General features: G+C 42.8%; 1 protein-coding gene across 1 annotated transcript in view; it reads right to left on the reverse strand.

The window, feature by feature from the left end:
* Nucleotides 1-6,548: 6,548 nt before the first annotated feature.
* mical2a (microtubule associated monooxygenase, calponin and LIM domain containing 2a) overlaps nucleotides 6,549-10,629 on the reverse strand; it is a 44,426-nt gene continuing 40,345 nt past the window's right edge. Inside the window, exons 18-20 of the mRNA XM_083690927.1 lie at nucleotides 10,150-10,327; nucleotides 9,909-9,985; nucleotides 6,549-9,762 (exon numbers count right to left, since the gene is read on the reverse strand). Of these exons, the coding sequence (XP_083547053.1) occupies nucleotides 9,352-9,762; nucleotides 9,909-9,985; nucleotides 10,150-10,327 (666 nt within the window). The 3' untranslated portion in view covers nucleotides 6,549-9,351. The remainder of the gene's footprint in view (nucleotides 9,763-9,908; nucleotides 9,986-10,149; nucleotides 10,328-10,629) is intronic.

The following is a 10,629-nucleotide window of genomic DNA, read 5'->3' on the forward strand; positions in this document are numbered from 1 at the left end:
TAAGAGGTGTGTACAAGTAGCCCAGACCTCTCCATCCTAACACAGTGGGAGAGAAGACTTCAGGACAGGCAGCCGTCTCAATCAGCCTGATCAATACATGATTGCTCATTTACCATTTAGCCAGGATCAATCAACTGCCTCTCTGGCTTTGCTGTCCTTTCACGCAGTGTTCAGCCAATGATCTGGCGAGATTGGTCTTAGTTGTGATAATGGTCAGTAAATGTATGACATTGTAGAACTTGAAACAATGCACAAATATGATGCCACATTACTCACCTCAATAATTTGGTAGCAATCGCTTATGTTGCTATCTCTGTCTTATGTGTTTCTTCACTTGGCAGGGGGTTAGGGTTAGGGGGGGGGGGGTCTGTATTATAATGTATTATGTTGTCTAGCCATAGTCACCTATTCCTGCTGTCTAGTTTTGTTATTTGAAAAACTTTGGTTAGACAAAAGACCTATTCACCATGCAGCCCCTTTTCCCTCCCTTTTGATACAATTATGTGGACAAAGCCATGTAAACAAGATGCACAATGGCCCATGCTTGGCCCTGGGCTGTCATTAGAGGAGACATTTTCCATGCAGTTCTGTTCGACAGTCTGTGGAAGGACCCTGATACAGTCAGGGAGGAGCCCATAGAGGTAAACTACAAACAGCTGTGTCTATATGGTGGAGCTCCACTATGTTGCCCACAGATGTGCCAGAGGATCAAAATATAATTATAATAATAACAATAATAATAATAACAACAATAATATCACATATGATAATATAATATGATACAAAGTATTCAACAACTGTTGCACAGAAAAGGAACCACTTCACCCAGACTGCCAAGCTCTAACATTGAGTTTGACCCATCTGGCCAGGCTCTCAAATGCATTTCTCAGTCGACTGATGTTCTGTTATTTGACATGAGATGGGTAGATAGGCTTGCAGTGGCTTGTTTTAAGACAGGCTTTAGGTATTATAGAATTGAATTGGCTGATATTTGCACTCAGCTCATATAACAGAGAGGATGCTAATCTGTTTATAGATTTGTTGTTGATGCTTTGTTATTCAGTCCTGTATCAGCTGGTATTTTATTGGTATTTACCAGTAAGGAATTATGTATTAATAACAATTGATACTTTGAGTCTTCTGTACTTTCTGGCATAGACTACATCAAACAAATTCAGTACAATTGGAACCTCGAACTATAGGGTGCATACTGTAATTTTTTCAACAAGTCCCAAAGATCTGAAATATGATGTAATTATTGGGTAATTACTGTTTATACCATGCAATTTACTTGAATTGAAGTAAATATGTAACCATTATAATAATGTAACCATCATGTTCATAATCATACATTCTAGAGAATAATAGTATGTATTCTTGGCATGAAATGATTTATTATCAACAAATGTATTACTCTTCTGGGGTGTATTTACTGTACCGGTGTAGCAGATGTGTTTTTTCTTTTTGTTTTTTTTTGCAGTGGGAAGATTTATCTTGTTCCATTTAAGAGAAGGATTTTGTAAGTGCTAAGATAATGAAATGGTGCATTTTTAGATTTGTCTCCGCCCTCCGCCCTCATCCCTCTATTTCCATTGCCCCTCACAGCTTCTGTAATTTCAACGCAATTTCAACCACAGATTGCCATTTTGTTTGAATGCTAATCATTGTTACTGTATAACCTGTTTGAAAGTCAGTCCCCCCCCCATCCCCCCCCCATTTAAGATAACGGCATTTAAATGAAAATATGAAATGCTCCCAGGGTCAGTCCCACCGCTGTCACATTGCTCACCATGGGGACCGCCACACAATAGGCAACTGTGACCTCTGCACTGGATTTCTAGTTTACAGAAGATCACATATGCCCCTTGCTGTGCTATATCGAGTTCTGTGAAAGACAGTGAGGGGTAAGAGCAAGCCCACTTGACACATGTTTTTAGACGACTGAAATCCCACATGGGCCTTTGCTTTTCTGTCCTAGCTGGATGTAGTTTTCTCGGAAGTGAGATTCAGAGCATCCCCGCAACTACTGTTGTGTTGATAACACACAGAGAAGGAATCTAACCATCTCTTGAGACTTGACACAATTAATGATGTGAGATATCTCTCTCTCTCTCTTTCTGGTTCGGGTTTGTGTGATTTCATCAGTGTTCCTTCATGGCCATGGCAGCTCTGTTTGATTTTTCCCCCTGTGCTGGAGGATCCTGCTGTGGGATGAGACACGAGGAGGCACGAGGAGCCCAGCAGAGAGGTGGGGTGAGGACCGAGCCCCCAGCCCTCCTCCTCTCACCTCCACATCCCCTCGCCTGCCACATCCGGCCTCCTCTGTGCCTCCCCCAGACCCCCTGCTGGTGTCACCACCACTTCAGGTTAGGCACAAAGAATAACCCTCCTCTACCTCCCTCACTGAACACCCACCTCTTTGTATTGTGTAGCATATTTCCTGTCATACTACATAGTGGAGGCTGGTGGAGGTAGAACGGAATGAGGAATGGTATTAAATGGGAGTGTTTGATACCATTCCTCATTGTATTCCATGCATTACAATGAGCCCGTCCTCTGATTTTTGCATCCACCAGCCTCCCTTGGAGGTTATCCCTGCCTCTCACAGGTGGGCTCCTAGGACATGGGGATCATAATGTACTCTACCAGATTGCACTTGTGCTGCATCTAATACACTACATTGATCAAAGACAGATACATGCACACTCGCACGCACTCACTCACTCACTCACGCACACACACACACACACACACACACACACACACACACACACGCACAAACACACACACACACACACACACACACACACACAAACACACACACACACACACACACACAAACACACACACACACACACACACACACACACACAAATACACACACACACACACACACACACACAAATACACACACACACACACACACACACACACACACACACACACACACACACGCATATACACATACAGAGGCAGATAGAGCATGAATTAACCTCAGAGAACGGACTTGGTTAGCCTTTCATTAATGGGTCTCAGTTCATCTCAACACACCAATACCATCTCCAGGCATGAGATGCTGCGTCCCTGACACACAAGTAATCCAATGGAAAACAGATCATCTGTGCAGTTTGGTTGGACTAAATGCTTTTAAACTGGAGCTCTGTTCTCTACAATTGCGTAAGCAAGCAGTGTGTGCTGGGTCTAAATGACTTTGCTTGATTTGTTCTCAGCCAGTAATTGAATAGAATATCACTAGCCAGTTATTAGGCCGATAACCCTTAGGTACTGTGCAGCATCTGGCACCTCCACTTGCTCCCAGACAGCTGGTCAATGTTGAAACACTGGCGTCAGGAGGTCTGTCGTAGAGAAAAAAACATCGAAAAGAATAGAATACAACATTTTCAGAACCACAACTGATATCTGTAACAGAGGGTTCCGGAAAGAAATCTGAAATTTTGCAGCAAACAGAAAACGTCCATTGTCCTTCATTGGAGAGAGCTCGTTAGAATCTGTGTCAGTAATGAAGGTCACATGCTGGCTGTGACAGGGGGGGCACGTTGTCATACTGCCAGATTGAGATGTGACTGAATGTTGTGTTATTCAGAGCCCCCTATTCTTTTCACTGGGTAGAATAGATAACAGAGAAGATTGTTCTGTAAGATCTGGGTAGTTTGTCACCAAGCAGCCTTATCTAATAGCAAATACGGGAGCCAACGGATAGAAGGCAAACACTTGGGCCTAAACAGATCCCTTGAGAAATAACATTCTCCAGGGGAAATGTTTCTTTCCGGTGTAAAATTACATTTTACATGCGGCAGCAAGAGTGAATTGATATGACATAAAATACACTAAATCGCATTACAGCAGCACACCCAGGTCCAACTCCTGGGAGATGTTGTAAAAGAGAGGTTCCTACTCAACCACTGGGCATATTGTGTGTGATACAGCAACAAGTGAATAATGGTGGTAAATTGTTCGAGAGAAAAAGTGAGTGAGAGAGAGAGAGAGAGAGAGAGGGAGAGAAAGACAGAGAGAGACAGAGAGAGAGAGAGAGAGAGAGAGAGAGAGAGAGAGAGAGAGTGAGAGAGAGAGAGAGAGAGAGAGAGAGGAGAATTTGTGCAGGTTCTCTACTATTTACATTCTCCCCGTAAACCCATTTCATTGACAACAACTGTACAGAAGCATTTTGGGCCACCAGGTCGGTGGTCTTTGGGAATGAAAACCTTTTTTTATCAAAACAACAGTGCCTTCTAGTGGCGATGCTATTCACTGACTTGATACTGAAAATGAACTGGAGTGGAGGAAACATGAAGAACAGCTTGTCTTGCAATAGAACAATCAGAACGTGCATTTTCCTTGTAAAAAAAAAACGCACACCTATTGAATGACATTGAGCTTGTAGTGTTTGTCTGGAATACCATGTGTATCTACTACACCGCTGTCCACAGTGTTCTCATTTCAGCTTGACATTTGGTGGAATCGAATTGCATCAGATCTGTGTGAGTTATTGTTGGTCCTTGCCAACTCATACAGTGCTCATAAAAGTGATAATGTTCCTAAATAAGATAAGTCAGTATTTGACCCATTTGAGTTTATTTTCTCAGGGTTGAGATCACAATAGTAACTGTGAGAGCAGGAGTCCAGAGGGTATTACTGTAGCCTATCAGAGCTGCAGCAACCGGCGATGACAGAGGAGGAAGGAAGGAGAACAAGGTAGAACAGGAAAAGGAAAAGGTGGAGAGACGGAGACCGTCACAGACAGAGAGTGGCAGACACATGTAGAGACAGAGAGAGAGAAAGAGAGACGGATACAGAGACAGAGACAGAGACAGAGACAGAGACAGAGACAGAGACAGAGTCAGAGACAGAGACAGAGACAGAGACAGAGACAGAGTCAGAGACAGAGACAGAGACAGAGACAGAGAGACACACACTCAAACACCAGGGGAGGCTGGTGGAGGTAGAAATCGGAGGACAGGCTCATTGTAATGCAGGGAACGGAATAAGGATTTTTTAGAATAAGGATATTTTTGACACATTCTTAAAAAACTGTGTAGGCCTACTATTCATCATTTAATCAAAAATGTGTGTGTGTGTGTGTGTGTGTGTGTGTGTGTGTGTGTGTGTGTGTGCACAGGAAAAGGAAAAGGTGGAGAGACGAAGACCGTCACAGACAGAGAGTGGCATGAGATTCCATTCTTATTCCATTCCCTGCATTACAATGAGCCTGTGATTTCTACCTCCACCAGCCTCCCCTGGTGAGTGTGTGTGTCTCTGTGTCTCTGTGTCTCTCTGCCTCTGTCTCTCTCTCTCTCTCTCTCTCTGTCTGTCTCTGTCTCTCTCTGTGTGTGTCTCTCTCTCTCTCTCTGTGTGTGTGCGACCTCTTCACCCCCCTCTTCACTACCCACTACCCCTTTGTACAGTTCCTCTACTGTTAATAATACAAAATAAAAAAATAGCTCTAGCAGTGTGAATGCCAATGGTACCTGGTCCTAGCATCGATTTTTGCTTATGACGACTGATGATTCACTGATGATTCACTTGCTTTCGACAAATGTACTTAACTTAGTTAGTTGTAAGTCGCTTTGGATAAAAGCGTCTGCTAAATGTCCAAAATGTAATGTAAATATGTGTGTGTGTGTGTGTGTGTGTGTGTGTGTGTGTGTGTGTGTGTGTGTGTGTGTGTGTGTGTGTGTGTGTGTGCGTGTGTGTGTGTAGACTGGGATTCTGTCCCAAACTGACCCCAGAGAGAGGAGGAGAGTTTGCCTGATCTTATCTCTAAGGCTCTGAGGACCAAGGTTGTTCCTCACAACCAACCACATCCTCAGAGGGGGCAACAGTGGTTGGGCAAACGCTTTGTTGGTTTCCATGGTAACAGAGTAAAAGGACAAGTGGATATGTTCATAGATATAGTGAACACTGAAGTTCATTTGGCGAGATTCAGATTCAACCGTCTGTGGTACTTTTGTGATTGCATAAAACCCATCTTTCCCCTTGGCAACTCAATGGTTTGCTTCTCAGGATCCTGATGATTATATATTCAAGGCCAAGTTGTTTGTGTACAGGCTGGGGCATCGTTTCATGCATTTGAAATCTTATTCAGCGCTCTGTGAGAAGAAAAAAATACTCACAATGTCCAAAAGAGAACAAAGGCTTGTTTCTCATTCAATTTCATTCCATTTAAGTCATTTAGCAGATGCTTTTTCCCAATGCGACTTACAATAAGTGCATTTGTCTAAGTAAGTGAATCCACTGTACAACAGTCACTGTGAGTAAAACCTTTGAAAAGAACAAGTGCGTGTGTGTCACAGTCACAGTGCTAGAGAAAGGAAGAAACTTTCTTTTTTTCGTCTTAGAAATGGCCTGGCTTTTAGTGCATACCACAACTTCCCTCACAATGAAACCGACAGGTACAGTCGGTCTAAGAGGTAGAGAGAATGTTCTAGGTTTTTATACTGATGTTTGCTATCTGTTTGCTGAATGGCTTGACTAAAGTTAGGTATAAAAGGTATTTATTATGGCAAAGTGCAAGGGCAGAGTTGGTGGCAATTGGATTTATTGTCCAAGACATCCATGTTCTTGGTTCCAATTAAAATCATGATGACATGAGATAATTATAGTAAAGATAACCATAACCAGTTGACGCAGTTCATTTACTTTACATTTATTGCTTTAGGTCATACAGCAATTCAGAAACTCCATGGGAGAAAACAGTTTGCATTTTAATCCCATATGGCACACTCAAAACATATTCACAAGACAACACGAGTTATGAACCTGTTCAAATAGGCTACTGTTTATGTGGGGTAGCAATTCCCTTTGTTTGTCTGGGGTCAAGAGAAAGCTCTCTTGAGCGGCAGCTTCTGGAAGAGAGGGGTAGAGTGGAGAAGAGAGATAGCTCAAGATTGAGAGAGGAAGACTTGAAAGAAATGACACAAATCATTTAGCATGCACATCAGAAAGATCAAAGGGCAAACACCACAGCATTTTTATTAGGCATGCTAAAATGGAAAGAAACAAAAACACATTAAAAGGTGTGTTTATGAACAGCATAGTTCTACAATGCTTCAAAGCTCCTTCACAGACTGGTGTCAGATGCCGCTGAGGAGGATGTAGGACATTAGCCGTTAAGCTGTTGTGAGGAAGTGCAAACACCAAACGTCAGTAATAGTTATGAATCTCAACAAGGCAACCACTCCAAAACACTATACACTATACAAGACCATGTGACTATGCAGATGATCACCTTCAGAATGACATGTCTCCTAACCAATCAGAATCAGCCTCATCATCGGAAAGGTGGAAAAGGACTTGAAGTGAAACGGAGAAGAGATCAAAGGAAGAGAAAAAGGGTTAGAATGCAGAGAAGAAGTGAGAGTGGGAAGAGAAAATCAAGACTGTTAGATCTTCAAATTGTTCAGTTCAGAGACTGTAGTCCTCGAAGTAAAGGATAATAAAATGACAAAACAACTTTATTACAACCCATGAATATCTGTGTATTGAAAATACATGCATACACTCTTCAGATCAACTGCACAAAATATCTCTTTCATCTGCTTAGAAATATGAGATAAGATATGGTTGACACCAATAGTTAACCTCAGTTGACAAGACTCCAGTCTCTGAATGACATCAAATACAGTAAAGATTCAGCACTGAAAGAGATGCTTCTGTGTTAGGACAAAGACAAAGTCCGGCATAGAGCTTTCATGCCATACAGTGTACATAACCATGTAGCAAACTTGAGTTAGAAAAATACCGACATACACACCACAGCATACCACCCAATGTCTCTTCTAAAGTCTTCTTTAAAACCTCAGATGTTCTGTATAAGAGCAAAATGAAGAGTGCTTTGCGCCTGTGTTCTCATGCCATGCAGTATGTTGTCCTCTGATATTTCCTTTCAGGAATGTGTTTCTTTGAATACATGTATTTGAATTGTATTTGACCCTACAGTACATGTTACAGCAGAAAATATCTTCATTTTCCTCATAACAGACAAATGGGAGAACATCTTCCTTTATTGCAAACAGATATATATATATTTTTTTTTTTATTAAATGTTGTTGTCCCTTCCGCCTTCCACCTTGTTGTTGAATTTGGCTGTTTGTGTTTATCTGAGACTGAACAACAGGGGGCAGCAATTCGTGAGAATAAAACAGTCCATGAATATGAGAAGTAAACCAAAAGCCCACAGCAATAAAACAGCTTCCACTCCCTATGTACACTGTCCAATGTACAGGACACACAGTAGGGGTGTGAGCCATCAAATAAAACAATCAAACCAAAAGGTAATAATAATAATAATAATAATAATAATAATAATAATAATAATGTGTAGTGAAAATAATATTCACACTACGGTCATATAGTGTCATGAAAGTTCTTGAAATAAAAAATAAAAACTAACAGTTCCAAAAATGTAAACGTATGTGTGCATATTGAAATAGGAAAATACAGATGAGAAGAGTACAGATCCCCATAGAGAACAGATACTTGTTGACTCTGTGGACCCGACCCTGACCTGGAGTTGGCCATAGCTGAGTGAGTTCAGCAGGGTTGAGTCAGCCTGCAGCGTCAGCACAGGACAGGCCATTATCGACAGTAACGGCGGGACTAAGAAACCATTAACTCTGTCTGGTCACACTATCCATCAGAAACAGGTCAGGACAGCCAAGTTAAAGTGCTTCAAGTAAGTCTTTTTTTTAGAATAGATCACTTTTGGGACAAAAAGCAATCAGTCGTAACCTGAGTTAAGCCATGTAAAAACTGGCTCGATTTCGACAATGCCAATTGTTGAATGACTCAACTCCACAGCAATATAGATCGGAACATTTCAGCAGTCATTTCAAGCACAAACTGTAATGATGTATAGACCACCATGGGACCATGTACAGTAGCCTAAAGTACATTACTTTGTAGTAGAGGGCTTACTGTATAATGTTCATGAAAAACAATCACATGTACAGTATCACAAACCCTCCAGCTACGATCTGTTCTTTGGATGATGTAGCAGATCTAATGATGGAGGAGTAGATCTGACACACTGTCAGCTACAGTACAGTATCACTGTAATAAGTAATTAAATATAAACAAGGTGCTTGTACCCATGGTCAAACGGTAGCCTGCCATCACATGACAAGACAAAAACGTAAGACGTGCCAGTTAATGTTTCGGCCAGACCACGGACCCTACTGCACGTGGGTTAGAGTTAGGGTTAGAGTTCAGCCTGGTTGATGCTCGGTTGGACGACCACCTGAAGGACCATGAGAATGGGACAGGTGTCGTGGCGTTTCGGGTCGACTGGCTCTTAACCAAGCTTTAGGGTTAGGCATCCCTGTTGTTGGGCCTCTATATGAGCCTGTGGCCTATGTTTTCCTCCAGCCACCTCAGTACTGGCTGGAGGGAGAGAGGCCCAGGCTCAGCCTCAGCCTCAGCGTACATCTGTAGCACCACCTCCTGAAGCATGAGCATCAGGGGAACGCCCAGACTCAGCAGCTCGTACAGGAAGGCGTAGTCCTGGGCATTGGCCCTCAGGTGGAGGCCCAGGACGTGGGCGTTACCATGCACCCAGTGGGACAGGCGGCGGGGGGTGCTACACACGGCCCGGGTCACACTAAGGGGCCAGCTCAGGGTTCTCCTCACGAAGGAGCTGAAGGTACCTGATGACTGGGTCTGGTGGGGGGCGGTGGTCTGGTGGGGCGCTGATCCGTTTGGTGTTTGTGATACGGATCCATCCGGGACTGTAGGTCCATGCTGGTCCTGAGAGAGAGCGAGGGAGAGGGAGAGAGTGTGTGAGAGTGAGAGAGAGATAGAGAGAGAGAGAGAGCCAGAGAGAGATTTAATCAAAAAGATGCTAGACAAATTATCATTGAAATTGGACAATAAAGAAGGACGAGAGCAATTACCGAATTTAAATTGAATGTCCTCCATTGCCTTAGCCCATTTTTGCGTTGGGCAAAATGAAGCTTGCAGTACAACTTGCCTGAAAGAACATAATCAAAAAGACATTTGAAAAGGGTACAAAGTAATATCCTTGTTCTATTCTTGTGACTCACAATGCCACTTTACATGAAGTTGCCTCTATACCTGTGTACTAACAATGTAATTACTCTAGTAACAACATTGTAATAACACGTTGTTACATACCCTGCGCCGAGTCGAAGGCGTGTCCTCCCTGACGCAGGGCGGAGCCACAGGTGTCGCAGCGAAAGCATTCCCTATGGAAATAGAGCCCCTCGGCACAGATCCTCTCCACCACATACACAAGCTTCTGACACGAGTGACACTTGTTACCGGACTGGGGGAACTCCCTCCGCAAGGAACCCTGGGAAACCAGAACGCAGTCAGTTGTCAAGACATCAAATGACGATAATGAAAGAGTGTTCCAGATAATGAGACAACTTGTGTCACATGATCTCTGATCCCACCATGTTGACTTGAAAAGTAGGTTCAAGGCTGAGGTTTGCCTTCACATGAAATTAAATAATCACATGTTAAAAAATGTGGTTCCATAAAGACCTCAAGGAAGGCACGTGTCCAGATCTGGCTCTGAATAACAGAGCATTTAGATATGTTTGATCAGGAGTAATTCAATTTCAATCAGATCGATTCACCATTCCATAAGGA

This window comes from Argentina silus (assembly GCF_951799395.1).
Source record: "Argentina silus genome assembly, chromosome: 19".
NCBI lineage: Eukaryota > Metazoa > Chordata > Actinopteri > Argentiniformes > Argentinidae > Argentina > Argentina silus.